The following is a 17,420-nucleotide window of genomic DNA, read 5'->3' as shown; positions in this document are numbered from 1 at the left end:
TTATATAAAACATTTTTTATTGGTTTTTTTTTTTTTTTTACACAAAAAATATTTCAATGCATTTTGATTTTCCTGTCTGTTCTTTAAAGGTATTCATCTTTTTGTCTTAGTTCAGAAGTCTCCAGTCAACAGAGGATTGATGCTGCACTTGGCCTCAGTACAGTTTCACTTGTCTAACCAAGCATTTGGGTTACAGGGAAAAACATAAGGAAAAATCAAAAGCGCAGATTGTGTTTACATAGGACTACTTTAGACACCTTATAACCATTAAACGCACATACATGTTATGCATCAGTTACCAAAAAGGAAGTCACACCCAAAAGGTAGCTGTCATATTTTTATTCATTTTAGAGTTCTGTCCAACTGCACTACTTGAATACATCTCACAAAGGACTCAAACTGCTACAGCAGGCATAGGGTGGAATAAGCTTAAAATGGCACCGTTGCAAAGAGTAGAGGCTTACTTCAGTAGCTTCATGGCAGAGCTGAAAGGTGCCAAGTTCTCACACGACTTCATCCATTTTTGCACATTGGCGGGGGCAGCGTTTGCGCTACCTGTCTGCTGAAGCGCACACCATGCAACAATGTCTGCTACGGTGAGTTCATTTCCCACCAGCCATGCTGTCTTGCCCAGGGCGGCATTCATGGAGCGCAAGACTGCTCCTTTTTCCTTGCTGCTACCTTCTTTGAGCTGGAAGATGGCTGTATCAACCCAGCTGTCGATCAGAGTTGAAGTAACAGCATTGTACTTCTGGCCAAACAGGGAAAAGAGAAATCTAGCGATGTTCCCTTCTCCTTCAATGGGGCACATTGTTTGAATGCTAAACTTCATCTGGGGTTTTGGAACTGAAATGAAGAAAAGAAAAAAGTGAATACCACATGGTAGAGAAGTTAAGTGTAATAGTAATTCTACAATGTATTTTATTTGTGATGCCAGCAACACTGTTAAACATCATTAATGTGATGAACAATTTTCAGTTATTTTAGTCTGAATACTTAGACTAAGGCAGGAACCTGGGATAAAGCAATCACCTTTTGTAAACTTCAGCCCGATCTCCCACCTAATTTCTATTCTAGCGATCTTATTTGTAGAAACCGAAAAATACTTCTATAAAAAAAAAAATGCTGTGGGTACAAACAACTGTGTAAATGCCACGTGTATTTTAATAGCAGTAACCACAAACAAGAATCTTCCTCCTCTGTCTCCATCACTGTTCTCAGCAATAAAAAGAGCAGTACCTGTCTGTCGTGTACCAAAGGATCTGCTGTCAAGGTTTTACAGCACAAGTTTCATTTTCTCACCTATTGTAAAATACTGATCTACAAGGTAGCTTCATTCTTACCATCCTTCCAAATAAGAGTAAAGCCCAACTGATAGGCGTGACGGGGCTGCTTCTTAGTCTGCTCTCCAAAGCATTTCAAGAGGTGGTCTGGCACACTTTTCACCGATGAATGTGTGTGAACAGCTGATAATATCTTATAGCGTTCACAAAGCAGACTGTGTAGTACTAATAATGACAGCGGAGGCAGAGAAGGATTTGCATTGATTACGATATCTTTCAGGGCACCATAATCCTGCATGGAAAGTAAGGCACATTCCAGATCAGACTTTGAAGTAGCGGAGTTCATTTGACAGCAAAATGTACACAGCCGTGCACGTGTGTATCTGAAATTCTAAAGATATTCAAATAATTCAAGTTTGGACATTTAAAACTTGTTTAAACATGTGAGCATCTTCCTTCTTCAACAGCAATATAATCCAAGAACATGACTGAGGTGAATTCTAGTCCAATCTGAAGCCAAAGTTAAAATTTCCAGTTAGTAACAAAGAAGAAACCAACTGTCATAATTTCAAAATTAACCATTCTAGCTTGGACTTTATCCAAATGAGAATATATAGGATTCAGTATTTGTGTGTGTACCTATAATCTGGATGCCCAAAATGAAACGGTGGTTGTAAATTATTTGTAAGGCTGCAGGACTTACATATTGAGTTCTGTGTCTCCCGGGTTTTAATGCCACCCTTCCAACCCTGGAAATCTGAGCAAAGAAAGTACCTATCACTGTATATGCTCAACTAAACTTACCTTTCCAAGCATCAAATCTAAATCTGCTCCGTTTGTTGTCAAAGGAGAACATTCATCCGTTTGAATGATGTTAGTTACATCTAAGTCAGCATCTGGGGTTTGTATCATCTTTGAGAGCCCATCGACAGCGCTCTTCAGTTCATACAAGCGTTTTAGAATCTCCTCCTGGCGAGATTCAAGTGCTTGAAGTGATGGGTCAACCTCTTCCTGTAGCAGAGGAAAAAACAAGGTCGCATACACGTTCACTCAGCTCACTGTCAAAATAGTCCGCAGCTCACTTGACAGCAAGTTTTAGAAGACTTTAAACACATTCAAGTTAACTGAAACGTCATGGTCTCGTGTCTGTTAGTTGTCTCTTTTGTCTGTATGAATGTGGTGAGAGATGAGTTATTTAATCAAATCTCTGAAATTCTCCTGCTTATTTTTTTTTAAACCGCTAGCTACAGCAAATTTCATAATGTAGTAAAAATCAGACCACAACCACAGAAACCTGAAGTTGGCAGTGAAGTGCTGAGTTACAACCTGAAAAAACACAGTTAGCTTGTCGGGATTCTCTTCCGCCCAGAAGAGCAGCCTGACAGAGTTTGTGTGGAGGCTGCCAAATGAGGAAACTTCTTGGCAATTTGAGTAGTTAATAAAAGTTTAAAAAACCTGCAGGTTCAGATCGATAGCGTATCATATGAAATCACTCTTTGAAGTCATTCTTTGTTTCAGAGAATATAATCTACAGAGGAAAAAAAAAGACCATAGGGTTTGTTACACGTTAATCCCAATGCATCTTTTTGTTATATCGATTCTCTTGCAAGTTGCATATCTTACAATGTTACCTCTTTTAAAAGATGAAGAGTATATTCCTGTGGGAGGTTTTAAGTCTAGAAACTTAGGATAATGTTAAAGAAAAATCTTTATGTAAATAACCCATTTCTAAGCATCCTGAATAAGGGTTAATGAAACCAAACCTATTGACAGACGTCCTTCTTTCTGTCGCACGGACAGAGAAAACGAGCAAGGTATCCAGGGGAAATCCTGACACCCACTTACACAACATTCTCGAAGACAGGGAAACACATCTTAAGCAACCGTTGCTTGGCCAGTACACAATTCTGAGCAATCAGAACCATCTCGGAGGAGACTGGCAGCTAATGCTCTGCTGTTGCGATGGGAAGGCATCTCGGCGAGCATTGCTGTGAAGTTCTGGCCCTGCTCAGCATCTCCAGCTGCAGCCTGGGCGAGGGCGCGGCAAGTGCTCACTAGGAAGACGCGATGGCTTCAAGCTAAGAATAGCCACAAGCTGCATGGAAGAATTCAAAGCATCCCTGACGCTGGAGAGAGGCTGAACTCAGCTAGATTAACGTGACATAATATTTTGCATTTTTGCCTTATTTAAGAGCGAAGTAACCGAGACTAGAAAGGGGAACCAGCCAGCTACGCACCCTCTAGCTCAACGGCAGCGACGAGCCCTGAGCCAACAGCGACGGCGCAGCGGGGAGGGCCGAGGCCTGCCGGCACCATCACCGACTGCACCGTTCTCAAAATAAAAGCTGAGCAAGAGACACACACGAGGGCCCAGAAAAGCCACGCTGAGAATTGCCGAAGGCTTTACAAACACTACAGGGAAGCCCCGGGGAAAGCTGAGCCCATTCGACCCTCCAGTCAGCCGCCGGGAAGCGAGGAGGAGCCGGCGCCGCCCGTGCCACCGCGCCGCTTCGGCGGGCCGGGCCCCTGCCAGCTCCCCGCGCCGGAGGCTTCGCCCGGGCCCGGGCCGGAGCCAGCGGCGGCCCCGCACGGCTCTCCGCCCGCGCGGCCGAAGGGAGGCCTGAGCGGGCCGTGCTCCGGCCGGCGGGCCCGCTCACCGCTCCCTCGCTCCTACCTGCGGCGGCGGCGAGGCGGCGGGCGCGGGCGCGCGGTGCAGGCTGGGCAGGCGGTACATGCAGGTGGGCAGCTCGGCCGCCGCGCCGGGCCCGTGGAAGGGCCGCACCTTGTACATGGGCATGGCGGCTCCCGCCCGCACCGCGCGGCGCGGCCGGTCCGCCGGAAGGGCCCGCCCGCCCGCTGCGCCCATTGGGCTAGACGGGAGCGCGGGGCTTACTGACTTACCCATGACCCAATGCGAACCGGCGGCTGCCGCACCGCCCCCTTGCCGTCTTTCTATTGGCCAGCGCCAGCCACGGAGTCGTTAAGTGAGTCTCTATAGGGCAAAAGGTTCAGCTACCGGTTCTGATTGGATAGCGCTGATGGCCAATTGGTGCCAAAAGAGGTTAAAATTGCTTTAAGACTAGCAGGTTCTTTTCTCGGGCAGCCAATGACCGAGCGGGGGCGGAGCCTGTGGGAAGGGGGTTCCTGAGGAGAGCGCTGCGTCTCCCGCCGGGTCCCGATGGCGGCGGCTGCGCCCGGGTGAGCGCCTGCCCCGGGGCGGGAAGGACCGGGGCGCGGCCCGGCCCGCGGTGGCGGGGGGGGGGGGGGTGGGGTGTCCCTCCCCCGCACTCCCCTTCCCCCGCCGCCTCCCTTCACGGGCGGCTGGGGGCGTCGCTGCCCCGCAGCGGGCCGTGCCCTGGCCGCTGGCGCGGTTGCGGCCTCCTCGGCCGCCTCTGGCTTCTCGGTTCCCGGCTCCCCCGGGGAGGCCGGTGGGGCTTCTCGGGCGGTTGGATGCGGCGTCGCGGGGTACCGGTGTTCCACCCCGTCTCGCCCCTGGGCGCCGGCTGCCCTCGCTTGAGAGGAGCGGGCGGGCGGGGCGGTGCGGGCCCTTCCCGCCTGCTTTGCGGTGCCATGATTCTCCTGTCCCTCCTCTCTTTCAAGCCTGCAGCCTGCTAAAGCCATCAAGCCCATCGACCGCAAGTCCGTTCATCGGATCTGCTCAGGACAGGTTGTGCTGAATCTTGGCACTGCCGTGAAAGAGTTGGTGGAAAACAGCGTGGATGCTGGAGCTACCAACATCGGTAACCTGGTTTTCATCATAATTTCATAGACCTATGAAGTACTTCTTTTTCCTCAAAACATATTAACAAATCTGCGCAAATGCTTTGTGTTTGGGCCAAGCATGTTTGCAGTGATTTTACACCTTAGATAAATAAAGTATTGTGATTCCTAGGCTCCAGCTGGGCTCCTAAAAGAATGTGATTTTGTCTGTGTTATTTTATTTGTAGCCCTTTTTGCCACTAAATAAAGTACGTGGCCTATACAGCAGTGGTGATGAGGCTCTGCTAGCTGCTGGCCTCGAGCTAGCAGATGGTTATGGCAGGGTCGTAGTTCCAGAGCTGCCAGGATGATAACTGGTATAACTGGGAAAACTGTTCAGGCAGAAGTGCAATGAAGCTGAACTTCTTCCAAGTACAGGCTGGTTTGCATTAGATTGCCCTAACTTTTGACAGCTATGAGGATTTCTTTGTTGTTCAAACTTGACATGAAAAACCGTTATTTGGTAAAGTTACTTCAAGTACAAAATTAATACTGAATACTGCGTATGAACATACAGAATTAAAAGATTTTTATTACTCAATTTTGTAGATATAAAACTTAAAGATCATGGAGCAGAACTGATAGAGGTTTCAGATAATGGAGGTGGAGTGGAAGAGGAAAACTTCGAAGGCTTGAGTAAGTTGAACCTTTTTTATAATTTAGATTTGGTCATTTTGAAAACATATTTTCAGTCAGAAAGCTACTTTTTTAAAACAAATTTCCTAAGTTTAATAATTTTTAGTGGATACTCAGCTTTTACGTAATGCAAGTATGACCTGCAAGACTTGGGCAAAACTAGACTACACTTCCATAGTGATATTGTGTTTATAGTTTTTGTAGCTCAGAACTAGTCTTTGATTTGATTGCTTGTTTAAGTGGAACAAAGAATAGAAATTATTATATAAGAGAAAGCCCTGTAAATGTTCATTTAGGTTAATTCATGTTGAGTCATCAGTCATTGCTGAAGGAGTCAAGCTTTGTGAAAGTGACTGCTTTTGAGAGGTGAGTTATAAACTTGAATATTTGCTGAAAGTGACCTGACATCGCATGCCCAACTGTCAAATTTTCCATTTGCTGGTTTTAAATTGCACGAAACAGGAGTAGCTCTATGACAAATGTAACTAGCCGGCGCAACAGGAATATCCGTGCTTCTTTTTCCATATGATGACCGGGGACCTCTTTCACCGCAAGTTATTGCGCAGTAACTTTGTGTGTTCTCAGTATGCATATGGCATGTCAGAAACGTGCTCTCCTACTGTTCCAGGACAGTGACAGTTCAGGGGTGCTCCTGCTCACCCAATTTGTTACCTGGTGGCTGGTGCTGCTCCGATTGTGTAGATTGAATCCTCCTTAGCCGCAGTCATACTGGAATAGGCTTATGTCTCTCCACTATATACCGTGTGCAGCACGGCACTGCAGTTGTTCTTGCAGGTCAAAATCTGTGATGGGTACATCAGTAGCAGAGGCAGGTACTCTGTACTGCTCCGAGGCACCTTGTAATGCATATATGAATAATGCTGTATGATTTTGGGGTGTAAGCATGGAATAACAGGTGTATCTGAGGATTTTAAAGAGATCTTGCTTATGGGAAAACGGGAAATGAAACATGAAGTATTTAATTATTTTGTCTGTAATAATTATGCAAAATAATGATACAGAAGATTTTTTGCTTCTTGATATGCATGCAAAATCTTCTTGCATAGGCCAGTGTCACTTTGAAGTGAAATATATATTTTGAATATCTTTTTCCAGCTCTGAAACATTATACGTCAAAGATACAAGATTTTTCTGATCTAATACATGTTGAAACATTTGGGTTTCGAGGTGAAGCTCTGAGTTCACTGTGTGCATTAAGGTATTAATATTAAACTTATTAGTATAAAGTTACTACATGCACAAAAATAACTGAAGCCAGTTTTTTGGTTTACCATTATTGATAAAATGAGGCTTTGGAAACTTCCAGTTCCTTAATATTGGGTCAGTTTTGAGCAGTAGGTTGCATTATATTCTAAGTCTTTTCCAACCAAAATTATTCTATGATTCTAAGCATCTGATTGGTCCTTGGTTCTGTTTTACCTCAAACCATGCCATGTACAAAATTTAGTATTACTGAAGTATGCAAATCTTTACAGGAAGGATCTACGTACTTGCATAAGTGTTTGATCCGCTGATGTAAGCACTGTAATATTTAAGTGTTGTTTGCTAGGCTGTAACTTGTTAAAACCGTATTTAAACTCCTCCCAGACAAACTATACATCTGAAATAGCACAGCTTTTGTACACAGTTCTATGCATTGATAATATTCTGCTATTATGTATTAGTATGAGGAATGTAGTGTCCAACAAAACCAGACTTTTAACACCACATTTCGTAGAAGAATAATAAAATGGATAAAAATAAACATGTTTGTGTTGTAGCTAGGAAAATGTTACACCACGCTTTGGGTATGGTTTTAGTTGTTTGTGGTGATGAGTTAGTTCTAATTAAGTGACTAGTATTGGTGTAGTTTCTATGCCTGATTAGATCGTGAGGAATGGATAAGAAAGTAGAGTGCTCAGTGAGTAATTCTGTTGCCTCTTTCCTTCCGTTAGCGATGTTACTATTTTTACCTGTCATAAGTCTGCAAAGGTTGGGACTCGTTTGGTATTTGATCACAATGGTAAAATTACTCAGAAAACTCCTTTTCCACGGCAACAAGGAACAACTGTTAACATACAGCAGTTATTTTATACTTTGCCGGTGCGGCATAAGGAATTTCAAAGAAACATTAAAAAGGTAAGTTAGATCAGAAATTATTAAGTCAAAGGTGTGTCATACCTCAGAACTGCTGAATGATATTCACTTCTCTGTAGAAGACATTGATTATGTCAGGCTTTTTTGTGTCTGTCTTGTATCTTAATCAAATAAGAAAAGTCTTCCTGTATGCTTTCCTCTTCTGTTTTGCCATGATTGGTTTTAGAGGTACATTCTCAAATTTTCAAATTTTGAAAAGAATCAATGTCATGATCATTATTGTGTATTTTAAAATCAGGGACCTGCTGTGTTATGGCTAAATATCAATCGTATAAACATGCTGTTTGTTTTTAAAGCACTATTTTTCATATCTATATTTTTTAAATTTAGTTTGTAAAGATTTAAAAAATAGTAAACTCACTCTCCCACCCCCTTTTTGTGTTACCTGCAAATATTGAATGTTTTATTTATAAGGTTTTGTTTTTAAAAAGAGACATTTCTTATAAATGTGAACTATCTTTTTCCTCTAATAGGAATACGCAAAAATGGTCCAGGTACTGCAGGCATACTGTATTGTTTCAAAAGGAGTGCGGATTAACTGCACCAATCAAGTTGGCCAAGGGAAAAAAAGCTCCGTGGTATCCACTACTGGAAGCCCTAGTTTAAAGGAGAACATTGGAGCAGTATTTGGGCAAAAACAGGTATTACTTTTATTATTGAAAAGAGAGATAATATAGCTGTATGGAGAGATTTTTAATATCTAATAAATAGAAGGGATGTAGGAAACCTTTAAAAACCGTAAAAGGGCGGAGCATGTGTTGACTTCGAGCACTCCCTACAGGTTGAAAAAGGAGAAACAGTGCAGCCTCCACAGATTCCCTTGAGGTTTTCTACATCTGCCTAGAGATGATGAGATGGAAGAGAAATGATTTAGGAGATAGGGTTACTGCTTGATATCTCTCTGAAGCCAGTTTTATGAGCTGTTGTGCCAGCAAGCCTCTGAAGGTTTGTGCTTTTGAAAAACAGTCTGGGCACCAGGGTCTGCATGTCACAAGAACAAGCAATTTAAAAAAAACCCTAAAAATGGTGTGGTGCGAGTGTCTTAATTGGGGAACAGAAAATTGAGGTGTTTCTAGCTTTTGCAACCTCTTTCTGTGAAACTTAAGTTTTGTTACTGTTCTGGTTAACCTTTAAATGGGATTGTAGTCAGCCCCTGTAGAGGTATGGACTTTCCAAATAATGGCTATAAAAATAATTGTTAACCTCTAGAAGAAAGCAAAGATTAAAAAAAGCATAAAGCTATCCTTCCTACAACCGTATATTACAACCATCAGGAATACTGAGTGGTTGATAGCTGCGGGTTGTTGATAAGCGCTTCCTCCCTTCACGGTGCCCACGTAGAGGTTTCAAAGCCCGTTCATGCTGTGGCTGAAAGATGAGATGAAATATGTAACTTTGTCTTGCCACGTAGCTACCAGCATAGCTGAAAATTCAGTGTTTCCTGAATAGAATGTTTAGCTTATAGCCCACTTATGTAATATCAAATACTTAAATGTAAAGTCAGTAGAATATGCTCTTAATGACAGAAAAATGATAGTGGCGTGACTGGGAAAATGCTTGTGGTAAACATACCTGCACTTAGGCAGCTTGTGATTCAAATAACGTATCTTTTCTAATAGTTTGATTGTTCTTTCAAAAGAAACTTCTATTACTCGTTTTGCCGTGGTTTTGTGTATAGCTTGATTAGATCATGTGTATGTAGCTGGAGAGTCCAAATTGCGTCAATTGTTTTGTTCTGTCTGTGTACATTTTAAAGTAAGGGTCTGTGAAATAGCTAAGGCAGAGGTAGTGGTACCGGAGGATGAGGACAGCCATTCGTTAAGGCATTGTTTCTGTTTTTCAGTAAGCAGAGCTTACTGAAAGAGCGGGGTATTTTAAGTATCCAACTTGCTCAGACAACTGGAAAAAACACAGAACTTTATCAAATAGATTTTAAGGCTAATAAATAACAGTAAAACAGAAGGAAAAATCTATACGTGTTTAATGTTTCACTTCCTTTTCTTTTTTTTTCTTTTTAGTTGCAGAGCCTCATTCCTTTTGTTCAGCTACCTCCTAATGAAGCTGTTTGTGAAGAATATGGACTCAATGCTACTGACATGCCACAAAATCTTTATAGGTAATTAGAAAAGTACAAAGAGCATCCCTTGATTTAAAAAGCTAATTCAGGACTAAGATATTGGTAGTCAAATGAGTGGGAAGAGCAAAACTACTATTCCTTGTGTCCTAGTTAGTTGTATGTTACTGTAATCTTCTGCTGAACATCACCTTTGTCAGTGCTCTGAGTAATTGGATGGATTAATTTTATCCATTGTTTATACCTGTATTTCTTCAGTGGTGTTACTGAGAAATGGTATGAGACAAATGTGAATCAGTTTGTGTAAGTAAATTACCCTTTACTTTAAGAAAGTGTACTTTTTTCTCACTATACATGAGGCGGGCAAGTAGACAGATCAGTATCTGACCAATGACAGTTCACAACTGACCTCTCTTCTGCTTTCAGAGCAGAAAAATTACAAATGGCATTTCTTTTGAAATCAGAGCAAGCTACTTTTTCTGATGTCTTTTTGGAGCTGAGCGTCCAGCCTTTGTCAGATAAGGAATTGGGAGAGGAAATATGTATACATATTTACTGATGCTGTATAACAGCGTTTCTTTAAGCCCTTTATAAAATACTCTTCCATTAAATATGCTCAGAGTCAGAAAAATTTCTTTTGCTTTCTCCTCCATTTTACCTTACTGTTGTTATGTTGTTACTCAACAGTATTACAGGCTTCATTTCTCGTTGTGATCATGGTGTTGGAAGGAGTACAACAGACAGACAGTTTTTCTTTATCAACCAACGTCCATGTGATCCGGCAAAGGTAAGGTTTTCATTTTTCTAACATCACCAGCGCTAACTTGTTTGACGTTCTCTGAAAACCACTGGATTAGAAGCTGATACATATATTTGTGGCTTGATGCTGCGAGTTCCTGTGTCTCGGGTTCCTGTCTTCATTGTGTCTATTTGTGTGAACAAAAGCTCAATCATACAAGATATGACTTAGTACTTTAATTGTTTTGAAGGGGGTTAAATAGCACATACTGGTAAAAAATAGAAGATAATAGTATTGACAGGTATTGTTTTTCACCTTCTCTGCAGGTTGCCAAGCTTGTGAATGAAGTTTATCACTTATACAATAAACACCAGTATCCATTTGTTGTCCTTAACATTTGTGTAGATTCTGGTAAGTTATGAATAATTTTCAGTAACTTTACTAAAGGCTGTAACATCGTTGAAAAATAAATTGCATTTATTTAGAGAATATTGTAACTTTTATCTGTATGACTTCCTGCGCTGTGGCGATTGTTGGATCTACAGTTGGTGAGGGAGGGATAGGGTCTAGCTGTGATTCCACTTGTTTCCCACTCCACTTTTTCTATATTCAAAATAATATCTCAAGTAACGAAAAAAGGCAGTCTGATGGTTAGCTTAAATACAAGAAAACTTGTATCATGTTATTGCACAGAATTAGCTTCTGTTTTGTTTGCTGGAATGCTGAGAAAGTTACGTTTGATTTGCAGACATACTATGAATGTTATCTGTGGCTTTGGTTTTAATCCTGTGAAATAAAAATGGAGTGTGAAAGGGCAGAAACCTGATCCAAGGGTGGAATTTTTTTTTATTCTTTTTTGTTTATAATTCAGTTGTTTTTCTTTCTTCTTTAGAGTGTGTTGACATCAATGTAACTCCAGACAAAAGGCAAATTTTACTTCAGGAGGAAAAGCTTTTATTAGCAATTTTAAAAACTTCTCTGATGGAGATGTTTGGTAGTGATGTTAACAAACTGAGTGTCAATCAGAAACTTCTGGACATTGCAGGTAGGACACAAAATGTGAAAGTTTTGTGTATGATATACGATAGAGAATTGAAAATGGAAAAATGTGTTTTTGAAACCCCAAAGAAAAAATGCAAAAAAAATGTCTGGCTGTTAACTGATATACCTTTCAGGATAGATTTTTCATGTATTGCTTACATCGAAAGATTGTTATTGACATCAAATAACAAAGAAGGACCCTAAGTTATTAAGTGATTGTTTTGGAAATTATGCATGCCAGCACAACATGATTTACAGTCAACTTTATGGGAAAAAATTAACACAGAATTAACTGATAATGCATGAAAAAGATTTCTCCAAGATAGAATCATAGAATCATAGAATCATAGAATCATAGAATCATAGAATCATAGAATCATAGAATCAGTGAGGTTGGAAGGGACCTTTAAGATCATCAAGTCCAACCGTTAACCTACCCTGATAAAAACACCACCACTTCTAAACCATGTCCCTAAGCACCTCATCTACCCTTTTCTTAAACACCTCCAGGGATGGTGAATCCACCACCTCTCTGGGCAGCTTATTCCAATGTTTAATAACCCTTTCAGTGAAAAAATGCTTCCTAATATCCAATCTAAACCTGCCCTGACATAACTTGAACCCATAAGATAGTGGAGGAGATCTGTGTTTCCTGTATTTAATTGTCCTTGAGAAAGAATGATTAAGGTCTCATAAATAAAATCTTAAATTCGAGTATGAGTTCATTGGATTTTGAACTTTGATTCTTTGATAACTACAGAGATTGCTGATTCACTTGTGACTGTATAATCTTTCAAAATTGCTTTTCTGTGTTAACACGACCTCATCCTCCTCATTTCTTTCAACAGACCCCTTCTAATTTCCTTTTTTACTGACGTAAAGAATCAGTTATAGTCTGATTCTTGCTGTTAGTTTAAATTAGTAAAATATGTCAGACTGACAATTTCCAAGGTTGAAGTCCTCCAATTATCTACAAATAACATATACTACAGGTATCTGTTGTGCCAGCTCCTTAACATCTTGCCAATGGACTTTTATAGTGACCATTAAAGTGTAGGAGCAGTTCACTTTTCGTTGTCACTCAGTCATTAAACTTTTGATACTATAAATAAAAGTGCTGATTGGACTGATTGCTGTTCCAGTTTAAAAAGAGATTACAAATTCATTCACAGAAGTGCCATTAAGTTTCTTAAAGACGTAACCGCTTGTCTGTTGGGATATTAATGCATTTCAGCCCCATACTCAGTCATTGTCTGAAGCTTAATGGATCCTTTGAGGAGTTTGCTATTTTTCTACCTCTCTTTTCATTCCCTTTACTAAAGCACATCATTTAATTCATGTTTCCAGCTAACTTAGAATCTTGAGATATTCTTTATTCTGGTTTTATTAGGCAACTTGAAGAAGACGCTTCCTGAAGAGACAGAAAAGCCTCAGGTAGAAATGCTGCCTGACTCTGAGACTGAAAATCCAAGTGGTGAAGGAAAAAGTATAATGACTCTTGCCAGATTAAGGGAGTCGTTCTCTCTCCATCAAATGACAGAGAGTCATTTTCGAAGCCCTAAAAAGGTAAAACAGCAGCACAGCTCCCCTAGACAAATGTCACTCGATACCACTTTGTGTACTGTAAAGACTCAAAAGGCTGTCTTGACTAAGGAATCTGAGGATTGTCATATAATGGACGCAAAGATACCAACTCCAAGTAGATACTTGAGAAAATATGAAGATAATGCAGATTCTGGATTCTGTAGCACTTCTGAGTCAGATGCCGGATGTAGTACACCAGAAGCTGGGAGCTGCGTTAATAGTGAAAGTGTAATTAGTCCTCCTGAAGAAGAATTCCATACCTCCGAAGAACAACTTCAAAATGAACGTCTTAAAACTGTTGGATGTAGTGAGAAATCATTGGAATGTGATGTTCAGATCTTGGGCGCTGAACATAAGTTAAATCAAGTGAATGACTGGACTAATCAAAATAAGTTATCTCGAGAAGCCAGTAGTTCTTCCTCAAGGGTCAAGTGTTTTAAAAGCAGAAGCTTTAAAAGTGAAGCAGATGACTTCAAGGCAGGTAAATGTCCTGAAGTGAAGAATACTAGGAAGAATATGCCAAGTGTTGATGTACTGGTGGAAATTAAAAAGAAAACCGTGCCACTTGAATTCTCTATGAAGGTTTTAGCAGAGAAGGTAAAAAAGGTAATACAGCAACAACAGAAAAGCACAGAGAGACAAAATTACAGAAGATTTAAAGCAAAAATTAGTCCTGGAGAAAATAAAGTAGCAGAAGATGAATTAAGAAAAGAGATCAGGTATTTTCACCTTCTTAACATACTGTGTTAATCAATTAATAAAAACAGTTACGGAAAAACAGAAGACCTGTCTTGGGGGGTGGGCAGGAGGCTTACATTTGTCTGTTAGTTTTGAATATATCTTTTCTTTAACTTATGCTGTTAAAATGTCCATTTGACAAGTTATTTTACCTGTTTGAACTAAGTGCAAACAGAATGGGGGAAAAGACACTAAGAAGAAGGCCACAAACATCATAGATTTGGTTTAGTTCAGACTTGTAATTTGCAGTCTAGTCAGAGAAACACTGGATTTCATGACAGATAAGAACACTCTGAAAAGACTGCACAATTCATATTTCTCCTGCTTGTGAATCTGAAAGTTGATGAGACTTGGTTGTGAAAATAAGTTACATTCAGGTGGTCACTGGACAGTAAAAGTGTATAATTCATTAACTTTCTAATTGTGAAAAGAAGGCAAATATGTCAGCTGCTTTACTTCAAAACCTGATGCTGCCTTCAGTGTTATTCACTTGGACTATCACCATACTGCCCATTTCTAATTTTATTATTGCCAGAGGCTGTATTTAAAATGGGAGAATCCTGAATGAGTCCTGTCTTAATGATGGACTGTGTTCTGCCAGAAATGGCCTCATTAGGCAGCGGCAGATTCCAGATAACTGTACTTCTTCACATTCATATCCTGCTTAAATGAAATTATATTTTTGAGTGTAAAGTGTGTTCTGCAGGGGAGAAAAAGATGTTTTTAAGTTTACAGTCTAACGTGATAACTGATGAGGTGTAATTTGTTTATATTTTCTATATACAGTAAAGAAATGTTTGCAAAAATGGAAATCATTGGCCAGTTCAATTTAGGGTTTATAATAGCAAAGTTGAATTCTGATCTTTTCATAATTGACCAACATGCTACTGATGAAAAATACAACTTTGAGATGTTACAACAACACACTGTTCTTCAAGGTCAGAAGCTGATAGTGTAAGTATTTTCAGTGTCTTAACAATAATAATTTTCAAGTTTAATTCATGTTTCAGAAGGCTATCTATGATTGTATTTATGTAGCATTTCACACATTCAAACCACTAAAGACAGAAGTTGTTTGTATATTCTGTGTTTCAAAGAGTCAGCCTTCACCTGAAAAACAAATTGCACAGATACAGTTGTAGCTACGCAGCGAGTCGATGGTCAAACAGATTTCACAGTGGGCTTCTATGGCAGCCCACCGTTCGGTGAGCGCGGTCGTACAGCGAGGATACTGGAGACTGCTGTCGCAACAGGGGGAGCTGCCCAACCGACTGAACCCTGCTGAGGAACACTTGGAAGTGATCTGTTCAGTACCGAGATATTTTAACAAAGTGAAGTGAAATGTTTTAATAGAGAGCTCTGGATTGGTATCTCTAGATTGCTTCTGAAACCTATCTTAAATGGTCTGCACTATGTACATATGCAATACTGTATTTCTGTCTTCTTTCAGGCCTCAAAATCTCAATTTAACAGCTGTAAATGAAACTGTATTGATTGAAAACCTGGAAATATTCAGAAAAAATGGATTTGATTTTGTCATAAATGAAAATGGTGAGTTTGGGCCAGAATTGCTGGAAGTAAAAAACAGTTTAATCTCATTTATTATGCAAAAATCCCTTTTGGTAGTTATCAGAAACTTTGACATAATAATATGCATTCTAGTATATGGTTTGTTTGATTTCTTTAAGACTTAGGATTCTGTGGTCTCTTTGCGCTATTTAATAGAACATCGTATTTATCTCACTAGCTTCTCAGAGAAGTTTCTGAAGACTCTTTGGAGTCACTGTTTGATTATATGACGATGTATATTTTCTGGATGTGTTACATTAAAATCCTTTTGTTTTATTGGTACGCTTGCTGGTCCCAGCAGGGTTAGATGCAGGCAAATGATAAATCTAGTCATTTTAAATTAATAGATACCATTGGTAAATTATGTTCTTTGGTTTTCCTTATGGCTTTAGCATTGGCTTGCTATGTACTTTTGAGCAAATTGTGTAACCTGCAAGCTCCTTGTTCTCCTCCTACAGCAAGGATCGTGAGATCGCTGTGTGTTACCACTTTGGTATTGAGGAAGTCACTAAAGATTCTTTTTCCACATTCTCCACAGAATCACCGCTTTTTGTCTAAAATGCTATTAGTTATCAATCTCTTACCAACAAAAATCCTTAATTATTTTGTAGTCACAACCTCAAAATAACTTCATAAACAATTTATTCTTTGAAGAGTTTGTCAGAAACTAGATCTATCTGCTTTTAAGTTTGCAAGCAATTTTTTTGTTAATGTTAAAAGGATATCTGCTATAGTTACCACTACGGTTAGTTAATAACATCCATCAAAAGACTACATTTAAACCTTAGCATAGACACAGATCACATCGTATTAATGTAACAAAGTAGTTTCTCAATTTTTCTCTCAAGCACTGTGTTTCTTTATTAATTAATTGCAAATCTTTCAGCTCCTGTAACTCAAAGAGTGAAATTAATATCATTGCCAACAAGCAAAAACTGGACTTTTGGTCCACAAGACATAGATGAGCTGATCTTCATGTTAAGTGACTGCCCTGGAGTCATGTGTAGGCCCTCCAGGGTCAGACAGATGTTTGCTTCTCGAGCTTGCAGAAAGTCTGTAAGTACTGCACTTGATGTTTGTTTTCAAATAAATACCATATTTTCTGTTGTATTATAGGTGGCTGTATCTGTGTGTATATATATATATTGCAGGGGAAGTTTATTTATGATCGAGTGTCAACAGCTAATATTTTTCATTTTCTTCTTTGTGTTTTTGTCTACTGTAACTTGGGAAAAATTTCTGGTAGCTTTTTGTTTCAAACGAGTACACTTATGAGCATACTTAGCCATATTTTGTCTGCCGATCATCTTGTAGGTCTTTCTGCTTCTAACGCCTCGCTCTAGCAGCTGAAGTACTGCTTTTATCTGTGTCCGTTGTCAATACAGAGAAAGAAAACAATAATTGTGTTTTTTGCCTCTCCTTGCAGGTGATGATTGGAACTGCGCTGAATGTGCCGGAAATGAGAAAACTGGTCACCCACATGGGCGAGATTGAGCACCCCTGGAACTGCCCCCACGGACGGCCTACCATGAGACACATAGTCAGTCTAGACTTGATTTCACCAGAATAAGTCAGTTTCTGCTTATTAACATTTTCGATTTTAATTCTTGGCAATATTTTGAGCTTTTATCATGACTCTCTTTTTTATTTTGAGGAAAAAAAAAAATTTTAGCCAGTCTTAAAATGTGAAGACCACAACACTGGAAGGCGTTCAGCAGCGTTTCACTGTTACTTCAATCAGGTCAACAATATCGACGTACTGGAATTCACATGTAAATAACATTTCTTTCATTGCAATTTACTGTGCGTATTACTTATTTTTGTAATCAAGACTTTTAAA

General features: G+C 40.0%; 2 protein-coding genes across 2 annotated transcripts; one reads left to right on the top strand and one right to left on the bottom strand.

The window, feature by feature from the left end:
• On the bottom strand, positions 1-4,109 carry AIMP2 (aminoacyl tRNA synthetase complex interacting multifunctional protein 2). Its single transcript, XM_082490825.1, has 4 exons — positions 3,958-4,109; positions 2,088-2,294; positions 1,344-1,575; positions 1-846 (listed from the first exon to the last, which is right to left on the bottom strand). Exons 1-4 carry the CDS (start codon positions 4,078-4,080, stop codon positions 461-463), a joined length of 948 nt encoding a protein of 315 aa, XP_082346951.1. The 5' UTR covers positions 4,081-4,109; the 3' UTR covers positions 1-460.
• Positions 4,110-4,461: 352 nt separating this feature from the next.
• On the top strand, positions 4,462-17,420 carry PMS2 (PMS1 homolog 2, mismatch repair system component; the record flags this gene model as incomplete). The annotated part of the gene is made up of 15 exons (XM_082490758.1): positions 4,462-4,481; positions 4,884-5,023; positions 5,592-5,678; positions 6,795-6,897; positions 7,634-7,817; positions 8,309-8,476; positions 9,854-9,951; positions 10,597-10,696; positions 10,975-11,059; positions 11,541-11,693; positions 13,080-13,992; positions 14,798-14,965; positions 15,462-15,562; positions 16,467-16,636; positions 17,007-17,420. The coding sequence occupies 15 exons, from the start codon at positions 4,462-4,464 to the stop codon at positions 17,148-17,150; spliced, it is 2,634 nt and encodes an 877-aa protein (XP_082346884.1). The 3' UTR covers positions 17,151-17,420.

The sequence above is a fragment of the Vanellus vanellus genome, assembly GCF_965231255.1.
Source record: "Vanellus vanellus genome assembly, chromosome: 14".
NCBI classification, from domain to species: Eukaryota; Metazoa; Chordata; class Aves; order Charadriiformes; family Charadriidae; genus Vanellus; species Vanellus vanellus.
The sequence above is the reverse complement of the archived record's forward strand: the minus strand, read 5'-3'. Positions and strand labels throughout refer to the sequence as shown.

Excerpts from the sequence above, each read along its gene's own strand:
- AIMP2 (XM_082490825.1), bottom strand. The coding sequence starts at position 4,080 with ATGCCCATGTACAAGGTGCGGCCCTTCCACGGGCCCGGCGCGGCGGCC. Across the intron at positions 1,576-2,087 it reads TAGATTTGATGCTTGGAAAG|GATTATGGTGCCCTGAAAGA; the intron begins GTAAGTTTAGTT and ends CTTTCCATGCAG. Across the intron at positions 847-1,343 it reads TACTCTTATTTGGAAGGATG|TTCCAAAACCCCAGATGAAG; the intron begins GTAAGAATGAAG and ends TCTTCATTTCAG.